General features: G+C 40.6%; 1 protein-coding gene across 10 annotated transcripts in view; it reads left to right on the top strand.

Annotated features, from left to right (window-relative positions):
- RAPGEF4 (Rap guanine nucleotide exchange factor 4) overlaps positions 1–22,037 on the top strand; it is a 289,375-nt gene that overhangs the window by 224,704 nt on the left and 42,634 nt on the right. For 9 of the 10 annotated variants that reach the window (XM_045868609.3, XM_045868610.3, XM_045868608.3 and 6 more), the window contains 6 exons: positions 1,822–1,882; positions 4,022–4,098; positions 4,520–4,666; positions 6,634–6,749; positions 11,805–11,893; positions 15,909–15,987. In XM_045868609.3, coding sequence (XP_045724565.1) covers positions 1,822–1,882; positions 4,022–4,098; positions 4,520–4,666; positions 6,634–6,749; positions 11,805–11,893; positions 15,909–15,987 — 569 coding nt within the window. Of the gene's footprint in view, positions 1–1,821; positions 1,883–2,456; positions 2,909–4,021; positions 4,099–4,519; positions 4,667–6,633; positions 6,750–11,804; positions 11,894–15,908; positions 15,988–22,037 lie in introns of those variants that run through there. The other variant, XM_064586688.1, reaches the window with a different exon arrangement.

Consider the following 22,037-nt stretch of genomic DNA (forward strand, 5'->3'; position numbering starts at 1 on the left):
TTGTTAGTAGTTGTCCATGTGCCCTAAACCCTAAAGCAGTATAAGTGAGTGGGACTGAAGAATGTACTTCATCCTTCCAAGCCTGAATCTTGGTTAGACAAGAGAACTAGGCCTTAAGAGGAGCTCTGAGACCCTTCCGTGAAATAAGAGAGCCGGAAGGAGGAAAGAGAGACATCAAGATGGCCTGTCTTGGCCCACAGGGTCAGCTCTGCCCGGGTTTGCTGCCCTACTGAGAGGAAGCGGAGGGTTCGAGAGAACATTGCTTCAAATGTTTTAGAGCCCCGTAGCAGTTCCCACTAGTGAAAAATGGCCTCAGTGCTATATCAGACTCTGGACGTTTACACGATTAGGTTATTTAGGAAGGCAGTGGACAGAAATTTGGCCTCTGAATAGGGACAGAAACACTTCTTCCCATAGGAGGAATACAGGAATGTGATTTCCAGGTAACGCAAGTCTCCTATATGCTAATAACTCAATAACAATGGTAAATAGAAGTTGTTTCAGTGTTCACAGATCCTATCGAAGGCCCCTCGGCAACATCTCCATGCCTAATTTGCCTTTCATTCCCAGCTCACTAGGTGGCGTTGTGCCATCACTTGGTTGCAGTGCCTGTGGTACTGGGTGGGGGTGGGGGTGGGGGGTGGGGCGGTGGGGGTGGGGGTCAGGTCTCCTGAGAGCGGTGAGGAGCTTGCTTTGCCACAGCTCCAAGCAAAGGGCTCCAAACCCTTCCCGCTTCGACTCAGATGGAGCCGCCTTCCCATTCCTCTCTGCTGCACTCCTGGGGATCTAGAAGCTTGCTTCCCACACACCATTGCCCTTGTCATCCTCACTCTGTCCATTAGGGTGGGGATAGGTCTAATGCCTGGGCGCCTCAGCTGGGGTGCCCCTGCCCGTGTAGGCATCATGAGTTCATCATGCTGTAGAGGGAAGGGAGGGGAGACTCGTTTTCCCTACCTGTGCTCCAGGTTCCCAGCATGCTCCTGCTGTGACTTGCCCAGCTTGGTGGAATTGAGAGGACTGTGGGGAGTCTCCTCTTCTGGCTCAAACCCTGGGTCCCCAGGCACTGTGGGAAATTCTCAGGTCACTTCGTTCTTAGGAAGATAGAGCCAGAATTTGGGACCATAATTTAGAATTTTAAAATAACTAGCTATGGGGCGCCTGGGTGGCTCAGTCGTTAAGCGTCTGCCTTCGGCTCAGGTCATGATCCCAGGGTCCTGGGATCGAGTCCCACATCGGGCTTCCCGCTCTGCGGGAAGCCTGCTTCTCCTTCTCCCACTCCCCCTGCTTGTGTTCCTGCTCTCGCTATGTCTCTCTCTGTTAAATAAATAAAATCTTTTAAAAAATAAAATAAAATAAAATAACTAGCTATGTAGGAATATAAATCCGCTCACACATTTAGGCTTAATTATTCACCTCTGAGATAGTGACTTTTCCAACACGTGGGTAGCAATGCATTATGTGTGATGTAAGGAAGAGCCTCTCTTAGCAACAGAGTCCTGTGATATTGTAGATGTTCTCACCTTCTCACCCAAGACGGATGCGACTGGCAGAGAAACTTGCTAGTTCATACGTGGGAGGCCGTGTTTTAAATGGCTTCTGGGGAGATTGTCTTGTATGAGTTAGCCTACAAAATAGCTTTTGTCAGAGCCGTAAGAATCTGGTGGCAAATTTAGTGAAAGTGGTTCTAGATGAGAGTAGCTGCCAGCAAAGTGGGGGATGGCTGCGTGGGCAGAAGGGTACAGTCGGTACTGCTTGGAAAGAGAACAAGTCCCCCCCACCCCCGAATCTGCCCTTTCCAAATTCTTTCTCTTTTTCCCCTAGGTGAAACGGGAGTTAGCAGGTGTTCTCATTTTTGAGTCTCATGCCAAAGGAGGAACCGTGTGTAAGTAAACATAATGAACACTGTGCCTGGTGAGCCTCTCGCAAGCACAGGCCAGGGGAACCTGAGTGCAAATGCTTTCCTTGTTTGGGCCCACGTCACACTTAGCAGGATGTCATGTGGCGGTTTAGTTTCTCGGGGACCTGCGTTTCTTCTCAGCATGCATCCGTTCCATGGCTTCACAGGGGTTTTCTGGTACCAGCTTGGTAACTCTTGCCGGCCTGAGTCCCCACTTGCTCCCTGCTGACTCAAGGCAGTGTTTGGGGTGGGGGGGGGCAGTGACTTCATCAGGGAAGGACCCTATGCAGGACCTTTGCACAATGACTTCAGTTTGGTTTTCGGAGAACAAGTCTGTCTCTCGAGATCCCTAGTTAGAGCGATAAACGACCCTGCTTGCTTTTTCTTCTCTCACTTCCACTATCAGCTCCAAGCCTGAGAGGATTTCTTCGCCCCCAAATACTAAGGCAATGCTAGTATATCATTATCTCTCCAGAATCCAAGTTGTTTAGTTCTGTGCTGGTATTCGGAAGCAAGAAGTTGAAATTTGATATTAATAAATGTGAACAAAATTGTTTAGGCCATCATCTTCCCCAAGCTCTACAAAATTCGCACTCTTGACAAACATGGTTCATGATCTACTCACGTCAGGAAATGCCGCCTTCTCTAATCTCCCGTGGAGAATCAGAAGACACATCAGCACACTAAGGTTCTCAGAAGTTCTGCAGGAAAGAAAAATGTTCACTTCACTTAAACTGACACTTTTTAAACTTAGTGAAACATAGGACACCTTTTTAAATGGACACCTGTTAACTTTTCAAGAGATGTTCTTTGGAAAACCTTGCCCTTTCTTCAGACTGTGTTAGTCAAATAAGCAGGAACATGAATCGTAAAAGCAAAAAGTTATAAAAATTACATTTCAAAATGTTTTACTTTCAGTCATCAAAAGTGGTATCCCTAACATGGATATTTATTTTAGTAAGAATGTTTTTTCTTTACATTTTAAAGGTTCACTTTAATATTTTTTATTTTTATCATCCCTGATGACTTACAACTTCCCATTTATTTTTTTCATTCAAACTCCTGATTGTTTTCATTTTATTAAAAATAAAATATTTAAATATGGCATCTGGGTGCCTTGGTTGTGTGTCCGACTCTTGGTTTTGGCTCAGGTCACGATCTCAGGGTTGTGAGATGGAGCCCTGCATCAGAACTCCACACTCAGCTTAGAGTCTGCTTGAGATTCTCTCTCTCCCTCTCCCTCTGCCCCTCCCCCTGCTTGCTCTCTCTCACTCTCTCCTAAATAAATAAAATCTTTAAAAAGAATAGAGATTACAAGCACCTTTCTCATCTTCATCAAACACTAACATTATACCATTTTTTCATATTTTCTAAAGAATGGAATTATAGGGGTGCCTGGGTGGCTCAGTCATTAAGCGTCTGCCTTTGGCTCAGGTCATGATCCCAGGGTCCTGAGATCGAGCTCTGCATCGGGATCCCTGCTCGGCGGGAAGCCCGCTTCTCCCTCTCCCACCCGCCCCTGCTTGTGTTCCCTCTCTCTCTGTGTCTCTCTCTGTCAAATACATAAATAAAATCTTTAAAAAAAAAAAAAAATGAATGAAATTATAGGTACAATTGAAGACCCCTTGTTTCTTCCTTTATCTCATTCTTTTCTTCCCTCCCCAACATACTCCTACCCTTATGTAGTGGGCATCATTCCAACCCATTTTTAAATAATATGTAGATATGTATCCATAAACAATATGTAGTGCTGATTCTCATGTTTTCAAACTTCACATTTGTGGTCAGATTACTTTTAAAAACTATTTTCTCTAGCATAGTAAGTTTTGATGAATTGTGGGAGAAAGTGTATTTATTGCTCTAAGAAATGGATTGCTGGTGCATTGATCTCTAGTAAATTCATATCTTTTAGAGCATAGTGAATAGTGCAGTATTTCTGTTCCTTTCACGTTCTATAGAAAAGGAGATACTATTCCACCTGAATAAGTATTTGCCAGTAATTTTTTTTTCCTTCTGGAATAAATGCATAATTCTGAGGACTTAAAAATGATGATTTGATAAGCTGTAATTTATATTGATGTGCTTCTATTCTTGTCATAAGTCTTTTCATCTTTTTGTATCTAGTGTTTAACCAGGGGGAAGAAGGCACCTCCTGGTACATTATTCTAAAAGGATCGGTGAATGTAGTCATTTATGGCAAGGTATATATATCTTTTTCTTTTTGAAACTTTATTATGCTCCATTTACTAGTGTGGCTCTAAGTATTAACAATGCAGTGCTACAATTAAACTTGCAAGAACATTGTTACTCAACGTGGAAAAGACATTATAGCATCTCTAATCATAAATTATCTAATTTATACTCAGTAGAATTGAACACTAGAGGTGTATACATTTAAAATAAATACATAAAATGTATACATTTAAGTTAGGCCATAATCCATATTAGTCGATGAAAAAAATAAAACATTATGATATAATTATATAATTTTCCTTGGCATCCCTGGGTGCAGTCCATTTATATATACAGTGTGTGCGGGGAAGAGTATTTTGTGGTGTGAGGTGAGTGGATGTTTGCTCAGATTCAGGGACCCTCTTCATTGGAATGTTCTGCTCCCTCCAGGGTGTGGTCTGTACCCTGCATGAAGGGGATGACTTTGGCAAGTTAGCGCTAGTGAATGATGCCCCAAGAGCTGCTTCTATCGTCTTGAGAGAAGATAATTGCCACTTCTTAAGAGTAGACAAGGAGGATTTCAACCGGATCCTGAGGGTGAGTCCAAGGCAAAATGTGGCGGAGGGGCATCTCCTTTTTCCTTTTGCCAGACAAGTGAGGATTGGAGTGTGATGTTCATCGAGCAGTACTGTAACTACTGAATGCTCTAGGAACAAAGAGCCTTCGTTATAGACCGGGTGTGGTCAATGTGCTGGTGTGCGTTCTGTGACCCAAAAGGGGTATTCCAATAAAGCTGCAAATGCATGCATGCTGAGCCAGATCATTACACACACCCCTACCGGCCCATGAGAATTAAAGAAAAATAGGGATTGCCTTGGCCAAATGTCAAAGTCTGAGACATTTCTCTTTGGCAATTCCAGCTTTGCCATTTTGTGTCCTTCCCCACCTCACTCTCCCAGCCCTTTCTCCATCCTAGAACTTCTTAGTCTCCCCCTCCTGTCTCTTCCCAAATTTGAACCTTTTCCATATCATCACACCCTCTCCTGATTTATTGAGTGATTACATGTTAGTGGGAATTACCATCAGTCATGGTTACTCCAACCAAGCATTTTCATTTCAAGTGCTTTATGTCAAATTGATTCGTACTAAAGGAATTTCAGACTTCAGCAGGTAAGTGAAGAATAATTGGGGTGATGGAGACATGAAATTACACTTAGAGTTGGCTCTGCAGATGGGCCTAATCTAAGCTTGTTAAAGTATTTGTGAGCATGGGTGATGTTGAGAAGAGATGGTCCCTGGTCTTGCCCACTGCACCCACACACACCCACACCCACACCCACCCACCCACCCACACACACACACACACACAACCCCTGGTCCCTTGGGAGGGATGACCTAGCTTTGGCTGGTAAGGCTGATTGTGGCCTGCTGGGGATGATGACGATGTCCTACCACCCTTGGCCTCTCAGGTGGCCTGCAGTCCATCCCGCCCCTGCTTGAGTTTGGGCTGAGAGACTGTTCCCTCTAGGATCAATTTGCTCTTCTCCCTCCCTGCCTCTTCCAGCCTTAGCATCTTTCTCTATCCTACCCTGAAGTCCTAAATGCAGTTTCTGTGCTTTCTGGTACTTTGGCATTACTTCATGATGATTTACAATGTCATTCTCCATTCCTTATGTATGAACACCTATTCATACACAGCCTTAAGCATTTGCCTTTGGCGGCAAAATTTCTGACAACAGAGTTTGTCTTAGGAATGCATTCTCTTAATGCAAAGAAAGTTAAATTTAAAATTATCCCATCGATCGCTTCTCGGCCTTTTGGCTAAGATCAAGTGTAAAATTATCGCATCGAATAATATAGAGAAAAATGCCTCATGGAATTTGACATGGTTCTTAACTGATTTCTTTTAACATGGGGACCAAATGATGAGAAAAAGCACATTCAGATTTTTAATTTAATTGTTTAAATGACATCAAAATTTAGAGGTAAACTTTCGTAACTCTTTGAAGTTTACACACACAAAATTTCCATTCAGCCAAAAATAATTCTTTGAAAGAATCAGATCAGGATCATTATTGATACAGTTTATAAAATTGGCCAAAATAACTGAGAAATGTTTCTGATACATTTCAAACAGATTTTTTTAAAAACTAAACAGAGCCTTTTGATGAGAGAGAAAAGGTGCACATGTGTGAAAATGACACCCTCAGAAGAAAGTCAGAATGCAAAACCCGCCACATATTTTTGTAAGGATGAGTGCACTTGCTCTCCTCTCTTTCCGCTATGCCACCCTCTCCAAAAGGCTTCTCAGAGCACAACCACAATCCTCTCTCCTCGGCTGTTTTTTCTGAATCTGGGGTAAAAGCAGAGTTTTAAAAACCACACGCCTCAAACCTCATCTGGTCCTCTCTCTGACCATTCCAGCCCTGACTTTGAAAATGACTTAATTTGTAGATGCAACAATTAGCATCACAAGCACCAAATGAGTTTCTGAAGCATTTGAAATTTTTTTCATTGTCTGAGAAAACAGCAGCATCTGTATGTGGTGTAATTTGTATTTACAGGACGTTGAGGCGAATACAGTCAGACTTAAAGAACATGACCAAGATGTCTTGGTGCTGGAGAAGGTCCCAGCAGGGAACAGGGCTTCTAATCAAGGAAACTCACAGCCTCAGCAAAAGTAGGTTTGCATCCAACACTGCAATTGCCAGACTATGATTAACCTTTTCACATGGTATCATCATTTCTACAATAGCATGCTCTCCTTTTTTGTGGAAGACGGCAGTGTGTGTGACTTTTTTCTCTCTATTGACTAATCACACATCTTGTGGAGTATAATGTATCCATTTCTGGCACTGTTTTGAGCATGGTGCTGCCTGGAGTAATTCAGAGGAGACTGTTTCCCTACTCTACAGATGCTCTCTATATACCGTGTTCAACTGGAATAGCTTTGGAACAGAAGATGGGGAGAACAATGGAAATAGGAACGCCAGGCAGTGCAAAGGATGGGTAGGCCCCGAGGTGATGAGAACCTTCCTTTGGTATTTGAATTTCATGGGTAGGATCTCCCAAGAAGTGTTTTCATCTTATTAGAATGAGCATCTTTGCCGGAAACCCAGACTTCAGATATAAGGCAGTCTATTGATTGCAGCCCAGAAGCATCCATTTGGCCTTCACCATACTCAGTCCTGCTAACATCAAAAGGAGATTTGCTTCCCATGTCTCAAGCTCCCTGTCTAACTTGAACCTTTTTCAGATGTCTACGCTCAGTTCCATCTTTTGTTGCAACTTCTCGAATGAGGCTGTTTTCCCCATCAAACGTACCAACATTCGAATAGGAAGACAGGAGAACAAGGAAATGTAGCTTTAAGAAATTGTAGAAGATTGCAGAATCTTGTTTTTAAAGTAAAGATTAATCTTCAATCTTGGAATAATAAAAACACCAATTCTGTAGCTAAAGAAGAGTCACCAAATAATATGTTGAAAAAGAATGTCTCCCAAGTAATTTTCCTTTGTTTGCAACAAAAATGGGGTGTTCCCTTTAATCAGGCTACTCACAGTAACTGATGAATTTTTACTGTTTAGACTAAAAAAGCCCAAAGCTCAGACATTTTCATCTGGGTGAATCAACATATTTTCAAAGAAGGTGGGAAAAAATAGAATATTATTGAATAGCCATAATGTATTTTACGTGTTTTATGTAATCCTTACAACAATTCCCTTTTAACAGATGGGAAAAACTTAGGCTCAGAGAAGCAAGTTACTTGCCCAAGATTACAAAGCTTGTCATGGTAGAGTGGGCATCAGGTCTGGCTTGACCACTTCAGTGCTTTTGTGCCTTCAGCCATGAAGCTTACTGTAATTATATACAGTATGCAGGGGTTCCTGGGTGGCTCAGTCGTTAAATGTCTGCCTTCGACTCAGGTCATGATCCCAAGGTCCTGGGATCGAGCCCCGCATCGGGCTCCCTGCTCCCCGGGAAGCCTGCTTCTCCCTCTCCCACTCCCCCTGCTTGTGTTCCTTCTCTCGCTTTGTCTCTGTCAAATAAATAAATAAAATCTTCAAAAAACAATACAGTATGTAAATACTGTATCCTCAACACTATCACCTAAACACTTCAGACCGATACATTTCAAAAGGGCTGACATAAAACAGACTATATTAAAAAAAAAAAACTACCCTTTCACTTACAAACCTATAAATTGCCACCCAGAATTTTTTATTTATTTTTTTTATTTTTCACTACTATCCATTCTTAAAAATGTTCTTACACAAATGTTTTCAACAGTCTTCTTTCAGCCTACAAGGGATCAGAATGAGAACATTTTTTATGTGAAGGTTAGGCCCCTCCCCATTGATTTTCCTTAGTGGGCTTAAATATATCTAGACCATTTTATAGTGGTAATCTGCATTCTTTAATAATGCCTCAGATGTCTCAGGAAAAGTTTGCTACCGGAAAAAGGAAGCCTTGTAAATTCTCCTTAACCTTGAAACATTTGACCAAGAAGTCCCCTGGAGGCCCACTTCCTTCACCTCTTCATACCATGGGGGAATGATCAAAAGCGTTTGCTTGTTACAACATAGTCCATTCAGAGCACCTTCCAAATATAGATTTTTTTTTATGAAATCAAACTAAAGGGAACAGAAGAGGAGAAGCCATGTATTCAATTTATTTTAGGCCTGGATCTGATTTCCGTTATATCTCCTTTTTTGTGTTCTGTAGACCAATCCAGATTTCTTATATAATTCAAAAACGTGTGCATGTTCACAGCAAACCATTTAAGAAATATCAGTCAGCACAAAATAATGCACTAGGCAAGATCAGCTCTCTGAAGAGGAAAAAACCATTCTCTCAAGGGGTCGTTTCCCATGTTGGGCTTTCTGAAGCCAGACCAGAGTTAAAAGGGGACACCATGTAAGTGAATTTTGGCCTGATGTTCTGGATAACTTTGATAAGAGACCAACAATGATGTCTATGGATGGACTTACAACTTAGGAACTTTTAGGGCCTCTGTCTTTTCAGAAACCATCCTTTTTGAGCTCAAAGGGGGTCACCACATTGGTGCTGATAGTAATGTTATTTTTCTGATTCACTTTTCCCCTGAGAAATCCAGAACAGTTTTTATGTATACATGTTAAACTTTCAAAACTGCCTGACTGCCCAAGCCACTCAGCTCCGAGGGTGCTATTAAAACATCAATAGCAGGACAGTGTTTTTCATGGTGAATAAACTATCTGAGGCTCTCAGACGTTTACCATTTTAGATATCTGCTCTGTGGTTACATGATTTTAGGGAGAAAAAGATTTTGAAGTGACTGTTCCTGTTTTAGTTACTGTGTTGCTTTTTCCTTAGACTGTCAACCACCCAACTGCTGAGCTCCACCCTGTTTGCGGAAAGATAGTCTCTTTTAGGCTCTCCTCCCTCCGCATCTTTTATTGTTGTTGTTCTAGGTGCAGATAGAAGTGTCCTCATTTCCAGACTTGGCGTTTGGAAAAGATTTTCTGTCATGGCCTTAAAAGCCCACGGTTTGGATAATGTAACCAATTGGGGTTCTCTTTAACTTGAGCTAGAGTAGCTCCTTCACGCAATAAACTGAAGAGAGCCATGCTGTCTGGTATTCAAGTCCCTCATTTAAGCAGAGGTCAAGCAGAGGGCATCTGGCAGAGTCCAGCGTGAAACAACGCAATAACATGATGTTTCAGCCAAGCCCAGAGCTGCAAGATCACAGATGAACACGTCTGGCCAGAAGCTCCCTGGCCATCCCTCTCGAGAGTTCCCTGCCCTAGGAGAGTGTCCACACCTGCCCAGCCATCTATGGAGCTGGGGAGGGGGAGGATGGCTAAGGCAGCCCCCAGTTTTACCTCTAGAGGGAGCCATTGGTAGCAAAAACAAGATCCCCTGGGTCTGAGATTGACCAGGCGGACAGTTAGAGAGGTTGCTTCTCTCTAATGAGGTGATAGTTTCCTATCTTGGCTTGCCCCCCCACACACACACGTCTTTATTCTTTTTGACCAGACACAATCCTCTAGCTAAGGGATGTCCAAACCAAGAACACCAGAATGTGAAGCCAACCTGGCAGAGTTTAACTTTTGAGGCAGGAACAAATGTCAAACTGATGTATCCGTTCTGTAGCCAGCTTTAGAGCTTGCAGCCTCCTAGCAATAGCTGCCCGGGGCCCTGTCAAATCCAAGTAACTGGTGTTCGATCTAATGCATTTATACTCTTATTTAAATAAAACTTGTTTTCAGAAACAAACAAGCTCCTGTTCAGAATGAGCTCCAGAGACATAGCCTTGGCCCCAGCACTGCCTACAAGAGGAAAAAACCATGTCTTTTGCCTTCTTTATTTTGAGAAAGGAGTATTCTTTTTGAGATTAAATCCTATTATATTTGATTATTTATTTTTCTATTCCCTCTTTCCTCCTCTAGGCTCCAAGCCAGGTTTCCTCAAAGATGTAACTCCAGCTTCTTTCTGGTCCTGAGTGCATGCACACACTCACATGCAGACACACAGTAGTTTTGACTAATGGTCACCTTACCTTCCAGGGAGCCTGCATTTGCTACCTGTGTTTTCTCGTGCACAGGGTTATATGTTGGATTGCTTCTTCTATACTCCTTCAGGCAGGAGGTAAAGACCTTGAGAATTAATACGTTACAGATATTCTTGGGATCTCAGCACACTTCCCACCAGGTCTCAAACAGGCAAAGAAAGGGTGTTGGTGAGGAGACAAAGAAATCTGGGTTCTCCTGGAGCCGAATTATACCACTGCTTTCTGAACATACTCGAGTTTTATTTTCATTGTTGTTTTTCTTCCCATTATTTTGCTCTAAGTGAAATCCCGAGCAGAAAAGCAAAGTCTGAGTTTTAGAATAGGATCACTCAGATCATCTTAATGTATTTTGGCTATAGTTTTCATTCACTGTTTTGTTGCCATCTTCAAAATGACTTTGAAATAACCCACATTCAGTTTAAAACATAAATCCTATCCTGTGGATTGATGAAACCCATGGATGGATCTTCTGAAATAATGACTAACACCCCCACCCCAAAATTATAGATACTTGACAGTAAAATAAATTCTATAGATTTTCTACCGTTGATTTATTTCCTATTCCGATGCTACTGGAGTTTGTTTGCTCATTGGTGTTTAGGGTTTTGTTTTCCTTTCTCTTGTTTTATTTTAGCTGTGTTTCCAAAGCACATACCAGTATACAGTTGGGAAAGACAGAGCATTCCAGAAATAGGCAGGGGAATCCAATGTGGGACTGAGATTTTGCTACAAATAACCCATATATGGATAGCCTAGTTTACTGTCACTTCCCCTCACCATCTCCCCCTGCCTGACCTGAACTGCCCTGTGATTTACATGTTCCTTTCCATTCCCCTTGGAGCAAGGCTGAAGTTTCTCAGTTCCCAGCATGCGAGAGCCACTTTCCAAGTTTCCTTTAGTTCCATGTAGGGAAAAAAGAATAATGTTTTAGTAACTACTTCAATTTGTGGGGGTTTTCTTCATTGCCTTCCCATATGGCTTTGGCAAGGTATGTGGTCTCTCTTACCATAAGGAGAATATGGGCCATGAGTTAGGTCATTATGGTTCTCTGGGACTCCAAACATGAATAAATATGTGAAAACCAAATAAAATAGAAAACACAAAAACCTTAGATATGTAAAAAGTTGTTCATTAATAATTTGCCCACTTTTGAAAACCTAATGATGTTTTTATTTCTTATCCAGGTATACTGTGATGTCAGGAACACCTGAAAAAATTTTAGAGCATTTTCTAGAAACAATACGCCTTGAGCCAGCTTTAAATGAAGCAACAGGTAAACACAAAAACAGTTTTGTGTGTCCATTAAATCCATGCGGAGCACTGTAAAAAAAAATCCTGAATTCATTCTCAGTGTGTGTAGCCACACAGTTTCAGAGGGGAGTTATGTGTATCAACATTGGAACGCATTCCTGTGTGGCCAAGTCAAGGAGCAATCCTTCTGACCCTCCTCTGCCCACTCCAATTCTGGCTGTCCTTTGTACATGGCACAGTCTAGTTCATGCATATTAGGATTAGCCTTCCATACACATCCATTAGGTTATCATTTAAATCCTATCTGTTTCCATAAAGGATTTGAAGATGTCTACATAAAAAGCACCACCTTGTTCCAGCTGAGAGTAAAATGTTTCTGTCTGCAGTTGTAGATCCTCAGGCTGCCTCAGGGTGTCACTGAACACCCCCACCTGTGGTAGTCTGCTAGGGCTGTCATAACAAAGGACCACAAACTGGGTGGTTTAAACAATAGAGGTGTATTGTCTGAGAGTGCCAGAGGCTAGAAGTCCAGGATCAAGGTGACAGCAGGGTTGGCTCCTTCTGACGGCTACGAGGGAGAATCGTGCCACTCTCCTAGCTTCTGGTAGCTTGCCAGCAACCCTTGGCATTCGTCGTTCTGTAGATGCTTCACTTTGATCTCTGCCTTCATGTTCACATGGCATTTCCCCTGCTTTTCACATAGCCTTCCCTCTGTACATCTGCCTCTGTGTCCAAATTTCCCCTTTTCATAAAGGATACCATTCATATTGGATTAGGGCTCACACTAATGACCTCTTCTTAACTACATCTGCAAAGACCCTATTTCCAAATAAGATCACATTCTTAAGTAGTGAGGGTTACGATTTCATCATATCTTTTTCAGGGGGAAATCATTCAACTCATAATACTGTCTCACAGTGAACCAGTCCTCTTGACTAAGACTCAGAGATTTGAGGATGAATGAGATGAATTTCACCACTAAACTCCATGTTCAGAGTTATGATATTGTTCTCCATTTCAGTTACCATCTTGTACATGACTTTGGAACAGCACATATTCAACTTAAAAAAAAAAAATCCTATGTTACTGGCCTGTCTCAGAAAAATAGGTTATTATTTTAAACACACCGAGCCCGTAGATGAACATTTATCACTAAAAGAAGTTCAAAGATTTACTCAAATACTTAGTGATAGTTCAGAGCCCAGTTCCATCACCTTTGCAATATAATCAAGGTAAAGTCATCATCATTATTATATACCTCCAAAAAGTATTTTGCCACTGATTGACTTATTTTATCTCCTCATTCCAGCTTCTCATTTTATAAGCAGGTTACCAGATTTGTTCTCATGTAGCAAATTAATTGGGGAGTAGTCTATATAAAAGCCAGGATCTCTGACTCCAGAGCAGTCATTTTCGGTTCAGTATGTGTTGAATATTCTGTTGGGCAGACACAATGCTGGGTGCTTTGGACTAGGTAAGGTGAACCAAAAAAACCACCCTCCAGTCCTCAGGAAGTTTGTAACCTGCTAAAGGACATAGAGGGATGTGCAAATAACTTGAACATAAGGCAGAATGTGGCTAGTGCTTCAGGAGGGGACTAGCTGAGGGGACCAGGCAAAGTGTCATGGAGAATATAGCCTTTGAAGTGGCCCTCAGGAAGGTGGGATGCTAGTAACAAGAGACTGGGGACAAAGCCTGACATATTGAAGGACATTAGTACTGACCTAGAAATGGGCAAGGAGGACCAAGTGGTCTGGTTCTGCCAGACTATCATATATATAAGTGGGAGGAGGAAGGTAAGGTCTAAGAATTTGACTACAGATCTTACAGGCTCTTCAGGGCAAAGCTAAGTAAGCATTGGGGAATGGTTGAAGATGTCTGAGCAAGAAGAATGTGAGAAAAACTTTTCTTGAGAAAGGAAACCCTCAATGGACCCTAGAAGGGGAGTCCTTGCTTCTCGGAGGCATACATAACCCCAAATAAACCAAATTTCTAGAACCTGGTGTCAGGAAAAATATAACCGGCCTTTCCCCTCTGATTAACTATTTGCCCAGAATGTGTGATTGCCTAGTGCAAGAAACAGCATGTTCTGTAAAGTGAATATTGATTGAAAAGGAAGATTCTTGTATATGAGAGACTATGGCATCTAAGCAAAGATCTGTAAGATCTTTCCTACCCATGAAGAACAAATATATTCTTCCTTTTAAAGTCACCTCTAAAAGAGGTAGGGACTAGATTATTGCTTCTTCAGAAATTGAAGCCTAGAAATCAGTGCGTTCTGTGGCTGGCATGGAGAATGTGATTCCTGACCCTTCCATTTTTGTTGTTGGAACCAGGTTCAACATCATAATTTAATATCGAACTTCATTCTCTGCATTTTTTTTCTGATTCTATTCTTCTTACAAGTAATGTTCATGGCTTGGAGATAAAGAACAAATCATTATCTTTCTCATCATCAAGAATGTGAATGTTCTACACAGTCCTCCTGGACACTCAAAGTAACCCAAGTACAGGCCCACAAAACACGGATGCAGAAGAGTGGGAGACTTTGGCATTTTTGGGTTTATAATACAGTGAGAAACCTCAGAGTTGACAGTGAAACTGGTTTTCATCATAGAAAGGAACACCCCTGGGTCTGACAGTACATTCTCTTAATTTACCAAAACATCTGTTTTCTGCCTAAGACCTATTAGTTTCCTAAACTTTTTACTTCTATGATCAGCATTAGTCATTGAGTGACTTGAGAAATTATTTTCTAGTAGGAAATGATTTTTTAAATCAGTTCTCAAGAGTTACTGCCTATGAGCAGAGAACAGAAAAGCCACATTGAAATGTGGGTGCTGGGTGGTTACTCTGCTAGGTGACCAGCTCGCCAGCCTTTGAGTCCCCTACTCAAATCTCTGCTTTAGCAAAATTTAAGCTACTCTGTAGCATAGTTCTTTGGGGACTCTTATAAGCAAGCATTACTCCCCTATCTTTAGGGAATACCTAAAATTTATATAAAGGTGACCCTAGAGGTTAAACTTAGACAAAGCCAAAGTCCTTTTGCACTTAAGGGGAAAAGTTACAGTTTGTCTGGCACCTTCTCAGCTTCTTCTCTGAGGCTGAATAATGGGACTAAAATAGCGGGTAACACCAAGTGATGATAGGGTGGGAATACACTCATGGGTTGTAATGAGTCTAATGGCATCACGTGACTTGAAAGGGATGTTAGCGAATAGGACGGTGATCATATTGTCATATGTAAATGTATCAGATCCACATGTTGTACACCTTAAATTTACACAATGGTACACATCAGTTATAGCTCAATTTTTAAAACATAAGTTCATTTAAAATATAGACATTGGAAATCTAATATATTCAATTAAAATATTTACATTTCTTACCATTTTCTATTTGAAAAATGACATGTGTTTCACAAAATCTCAGTGACCATCTTAATATACCAGAGAGCTTTTGTTTTGTTTTGTTTTGTTTTGCTTCAGTTACTGCTCCTAGACTTTATGTCATCCTTTTTTCCCCCTGCTTTTGTTTCCCTCACCAACTTTCTGCTCTTATCACCTCCTTTTTCTAGAATTCCATTGTCCACTCATCTTTCATTGCTCCCTATGGAAACAAGGAGTGGAAAAGACATAAAGGAAAACAGATGTTGACATAAGATATATGGTGTAAGGTAGACAAAGAAATGACCATATGTGAATCCTGCACATGTGGAAATGCCCATGGGTAGCTCTTTAATTATAGGTATTTTTTAATATACATGTGGCTAAGGTGACCAGTGCTGTTGGTAAAAGCTGTCTCTTTTTAAAATACTATACTTTTGGTTCACTGTCCTAAGACATTGAGTTTTGGTCTCAAGCTTGTGAACATTATTGTTTTTATTTGCAGTGCCTCTATGTACAGCCAAACCACAATCCCCCAAGCCAATGCAGAAGACCATCAACCAAGAACAAACGAATAGATACTCTTGCTTTTCTAAAGACTTCTGCAAAAAACCTGATTTCTTTTTCTGCTTTGCTTTTCTCCTCCTGCAGATTCTGTTTTAAATGACTTTGTTATGATGCACTGTGTTTTTATGCCAAATACCCAGCTTTGCCCAGCCCTGGTGGCCCAATATCCTTTTGTGGTTTGAAGTCTCTATTCCCTTGAAGATGCCCCACATCTATATGGTCATTATCTCATTCTCTGAAGGTAAGTCACAGTCCAGGCAGGGTCATGCCCTCCACCTTTGTCAAACTGAAACGCCCGCAGTTTTCCCCTGGCGTAGACTCCAGCCCTCTCTAGTAGGTTTTGTCGTGCCGCGTGTAAGGATCTCCTCCTCATTACCTGTGTAGAGAAATGTGAGCCAAGTTACCTCAGGAAGGTGATGCCTACCTGGGAGGTAGGCTAAAGAAAGTTATGGAGAAGAGTATTCTTAGAGAGTATTCGTAGGGACAGTTCCCTAACCTTGGAGACAGACTCTGTGCCTCTGCAGGGTACCTGACAGCATGGCCCCAGGCCTGCCTGCATTCTTCCTCCAAGCCCCAGTATTAATCCCTTTGCGCATAAATACCAAAAAAGTGACCATCATGGGGTAGCTTTACTTTGACATCTGTCCTAGTGCATTCTCTCCTCCAGATACAAAATGGATTTCTTCATTGTTTTTATTTTTATTATTCTCACACTGACTGAAGTCACACAAAACTGGAAATTCTAATGGCAGTTCCCCTGGGCAGCTGGAGCGCTGAGTTTGTCTGGGGCGTCTTGTCAATAGTCTGTTGAATTGACCAATTGGTACATAGTATCTGGCACACAGAGCATTCAGAAAATCAAGTTGAATAAAAATGGTGAATGTTATTGAGTTACACCCTCAACTTCAGGGGTCATGTGAAAGTATATTTTCCAGTTCTGCTTTATTTTTAAAGCAACAAAAATGTAGACCCCAAAACACTTTGGCTTTTTGAGGAGTAAAATCTATTGAAGGAGAATGGCTTTCTTTTTCTCTGAGCAATCCAATCAATGTTGCATGTTTTTCTTTTTCAGAATTATAATTGCCTTACCTGATTCTCATTTTCTTGTTCAGTCATAATTCTCTTTGAAGTCAACGGAATGTGTGAGGATGGGAGATTTGAGTTGAATGTGTTATTCAGAAGGAACTGCAAGAGTGAGATTTGGGTGTTTATTTGCCTGGAAACTATCTTTCCAAGTAATGACAGCTTAATGAGACTCACAAACATTATATATTCTTTCTGGCTTATATTCAGTTTTTCTCAAGTAAAGTTAACATATTCAGGATCTCTCTGTGCTCTTTTAACTCCATGCATGGTAATCGTTATTAGACCTTTGAGACTTGTTAGAAGGAAAAATAAAAACCACCACTGAGTTCAGACTTATTTTTTTCCAACAGTTAGCATGTCAATAAGGTTAAGGCAAACAAAATGCAAAGAAGAGCGAGGGAGTATAGCGGGCCACGCCATACCATCTTTACAAGTAGAAACCCCAAGCACCAGGCTTCTGTGTTTTTGCAAATTCTGATTTCTTCATTTATTAGCTTGTTCTCCTTTGGAGCTGATTAAGAACATTCATATCACTGACTTCTGTTTTTAAAATAGAAGCTTCTAGAGGGAAAGTCCATGCTATGTCCAGGTCAGGAGGTGTAGGGAAAATGGTAGTGGGAGGAGGAGAGGAAGTCAGGAAGGTGAACAGTGGAATCAAGAGAGGCCTGTGATTTCCGATCCTGATTCTTTTCTCAGTAGACAGAGGGAATCCAGGATGGCTGGCTGTCATCTAAACTACCTAGTGCCCTCAGATCACTTCCTTCATACTTGGCCCTACGAGAAGTTAGATTCTCTCCATTGCTCTATTTTGAATCAACTCCCTGTGTGTCAGGCACCTTGCTAACAGCATTGACCCATATTATATTCCTTTATCCTTACAGATGTCTATTGGGTTAGTATTAGCTTTATTTTACAAGGATTCTGGGACTCAAAAACAGTGGGGTGACATGCCCAAGGCAAGTGACAGAGTCAGGATTCATCCAGGTCGTTGGATTCCAAGCCTGGAGTGTGTCACTTTTTTTTCTTCACAGATTATTTCTTTAAGAGCTTAGAGTTAAGCTTAGAGTTAAGAATACTTCTTGATAACAGATTGCAAGATACATGTTTATCTGTGTTTCATTTGACTAAAAGCAAAGTAGGCCTAACTTACTGAAACCGAATAAATAAAGCATTCAGTAGAAATTTTCTCAATCATAGAAATATTCTGTTTCTGTGCTAGACCAGTATCTGCTAGCCTTGAAATTCACTACTATGACTGAGGAACTGATTTTGTAATTTTACTTAATTTTCATTAATTTAAATTTAAATAACCATGTGTGGCTTGTGGCTGCCATATTGGACAACATCAGTCTAGTTCTTAGATACTGGGAATGAGAGCCTCAAACAAGAATTGCTGTTCTGTGATGCCTAGGGAGGGCATCCCAGGGATGCCAGGGGCTTACCCTGCTACAGGAGAGCAAACAGAAGATGGTGAGGACTCAATTTGTAGTTCCCCTTTCTCTCTAGGAACATGTTATGTGGGCTTCTTATATAGGCTAAGTTTTTTTGGTCATTAGTAGCATAAACCAACTGTGACTGTCGTAAGGAATATAGGAATGCCCCAGAGGGATGTGGGGTCACTCAGAGAATTGAAGGAATCCTAGAAGAGCCCAGACTTTCAAAAGGGGCCTCAGGGGCAACAAGTAAAGACTGTGCTTTGGGGGCAAATCTGCTCCAAGCATCCTGGGCCCTCACCTGATTCCCACATCCCTAGGAAGGAGGGTCTCGTTGGCCTAGCTTGGGTCCCTGCTGACGTCTTGGTCAAAGGAAGGCAAAAGATTTTCACAGACAGCCCCCCAGAGACTGCCTGTAAAGAAAAACAGAGAGGGCGCCTGGGTGGCTCAGATGGTTAAGCGTCTGCCTTCGGCTCAGGTCATGATCCCAGCGTCCTGGGATCGATTCCCACATCGGGCTCCCTGCTCCTTGGGAGCCTGCTTCTCCCTCTGCCTCTCTCTCTCTCTCTCTGTCTCTCATGAATAAATAAATAAAATCTTAAAAAAAAAAAAAGAAAGAAAGAAAAACAGAGAAAGTGGAGAAAAAGGTGATAAGCAGACAAAACAACAAATATACATAAACTGCTTAACGCCTCTTGCACAAGCGACGGGGAGAAATCGTGTAAAGCTGAGCGAGTGGGTTATCCCCCATTATTAACATGAGAGAAGGGACACACTTAACCCCGTTCCAGTAAAGCACTCACATTAAAGTGAGTTGCTTTGGCTGAGTGTTTTCAAAGTACTTAATATCTGTGACTGTGCCTAGCAGCCCTATGAAGAAGTCCGTACTTTCACTACTCTTTTTCCAAATCAATAAACGAGTATAATGAAAAATTATGATTTGCTCAGAGAAAGGTAATTACTAGTACAGAAAAGATTTGAGCCCTGAGCCACTGACACCTATTTCTGTCCTTAATCCTCCAATTTTGCTTTTAGCACAGAGGAAGATGGTAGAACTCTGTTTAACATTAATATTTCAGGTCTTTTATGTGCTAATAAGAGAGAATCTCTATTCATTAGATATGCTTGGAACACGATTTCACCTGATGAATACAAGTGCTTTCTAATGAGTTTTTTTAATTATATTTGTTCAATTTCTGTACTTTTCATCTTCAGTTTCTTTAATCTTTTTAAAATTTGCATGTAAAATTCAGCTCAGTTTTCCACTAGTCTTTAAAAAGAAAAGTAAAACTACCTATAACCCTATCAGGTAATACCATTGTTAACATTTTGGTATGTATCCTTCCAGTCTTTTTTTCTTCACATGTAGTTCTATATTTTTCAATATAACAATAGAATCATACTGTAAGTAATTTTGTATGCTTTGTCACTAAAAAATATTTTATGAATATCTTTCTCTGCCATTAAATAGTTCTCCACAGTTTTTTTCAATAGTTCTTCAGTTTTTTCTATATAGGTATCTTATATAAGTAAGATTATGTTGTATATGCTTTTTTGTAATATGTTCTTCTTCACTTAATAGTATGTTGTGGATATCTTTTCAGACATATAAATGTATGTTTATATATATATAAATGAAACTACATCTTTTTTTCAGTTAATTCCATAAACTCTTATTAAACACACTGTGTCATATAGTGCTGGGCAACAAGGTGACACAGATACATGAGAAAAACATGCTATCATTTTCATTAACTCACAATATTATATGGTAGATATGTCATAATCTATTTTCTTAGCCTCTTCCTATTGGATATTTACGGGGTTTTTTTCAAAATTTTTTCCTATGACAAACACAATGGGATGAATCAACATCCTTCCAGCTAAATCTTTGCCCACATATACGATCATTTCCTTACTTTAGAAGTAGACAAAGAGTATGTAATATTTTAATGCTTTTGATGTTTACTACAGCATTGCTCCCCTGTTGTCTTAATTATGTGTTTTATGATTAAACTCTAGCATATTTTTATTTGTACAAATGCATGCAGGCCTTCAGTTCAGTAAGTGATCACAATTAAGTTAATGTTATTTTGAATTTTAGTAACTACATCCTTGATTTGGAGAATTTCCCATCATTTACTTTATCTTCCCAGCACCCAGCCCCCACATGTGAGGCATAAAAAGGACTGGTATGATATTTATTTCATTTTCCATGTGGGAGAAATCAAGGCACATGGAGCCAAGTGAGCACCTAAGATTACACATATTCTGGCAAATGTTTGGAGAAACTCCATGTAGCACTAAATAATTCCAGTTGCAATGGACATTGTCCTTGTCATCAGTGCCATCTCAGTGGGTCAGTCTAGCTACTCAGTAGTTGGCTGCCCTTGGTCATGGTTTGTTCTCATCTTGCAGGCCCAAAGTAGACTGAGATTCAAAGAGGGGCTTCCTGGGGCTTCTGGATAAAAAGCTCTCTTAACCTTTAAGAAAGAGAGCAGGAAGCCTATAGCCCCAATTGCCAGTGATGGCCTTCCTATGATGACTAGGGAAATAAGTCCTATGACAAAGCTGAAATGCATGGAGAGTCAGGAAAAAAAATGGGTCTGATAGTATCATTACACTTGTACCAGTCCTGAAGCTTACCCTGCTGAAGATTCTTTGTTATGTCAACAAATACAGGTCTTTGTCGTTCAGGACAGATTGTCATTACAGCTGAAAGAATCTTAAGGGATCAATGGCTTATATAAAATTTATAAAAAATGTAAATACAGCAATAGTTTTGGCCAAATATTTTTTCCTTAGCATCTTAACTTCTTTTGGCTTAGTATACACGAACTCTATGCTTTGGTCATGGGAAGAATTTATTTCATTTCTTGAAGCAAAGAGGAAAAAACAGAATACAGATTTGCCACTCAGTTTTAGCTAAAACTACCTTTATATATATGGTATCCCTTATACAGAGACAAAGCAAACACAACAGCTTCCTTTACTGAAAAGGCAGGGCCTCCATCATTTATTTCTCTGTAAAATTGACCCGGGATGTTCTAAGTTGACTGGGGTTCCCTAGGAGGAACTTTTATCAAAATTTGCTTTTCTTGATGATTTACAAAACAGCATCGGGTTCTTATTCTCTAGATGAAGCCAAGTTTTTAGGAATATTATTTAGATGTCTAAGGAAAATTGTCAGCTTAAATTTTATTGAAGCCAAATTTTACCATTGTAGTCGCCCAATTGTTTCTGTAAGCGTTCAATCCATAGGTTACTATGAGAGCAATTTACTTCTGCAGATATGCAACTTGAGACTTTATTTCCAATAAGGAATACTTGGTTTGATGATGATATGATGTGATCATGGTGTCTTCTTTCTCAAAAAATGACCGTATTATCAGATATTCTACAAAGTACTTTATATACATTTTCTCCGCCTCATATCAACACCGTGGGATCTGTACTCTTTTTGCATTAGGGGAGTGAGACTGAGCAGATATGTCATTTTCCCCAAGTTCCTTAGCTAGTAAGTGTTAGAACAGTAGTGGGTTGAATCCAGCAATGGGTTGTTAGTCCACGTCCTAGTTCTCTACGGTGAATACTAGACCCTGAGTTAAGACTAAAAAGAATAGCCAAGAACTAGAGGCTTCTAAAAATGCAGAGAATTCTGAAAAATTAGTGAGAAAAAAAAAATTCTGAGCAA

The sequence above is a fragment of the Mirounga angustirostris genome, unplaced genomic scaffold (genome assembly GCF_029215605.1).
Source record: "Mirounga angustirostris isolate CCGP_5_RB_7025 unplaced genomic scaffold, mMirAng1.0.hap1 SCAF_3, whole genome shotgun sequence".
Classification (NCBI taxonomy): Eukaryota; Metazoa; Chordata; class Mammalia; order Carnivora; family Phocidae; genus Mirounga; species Mirounga angustirostris.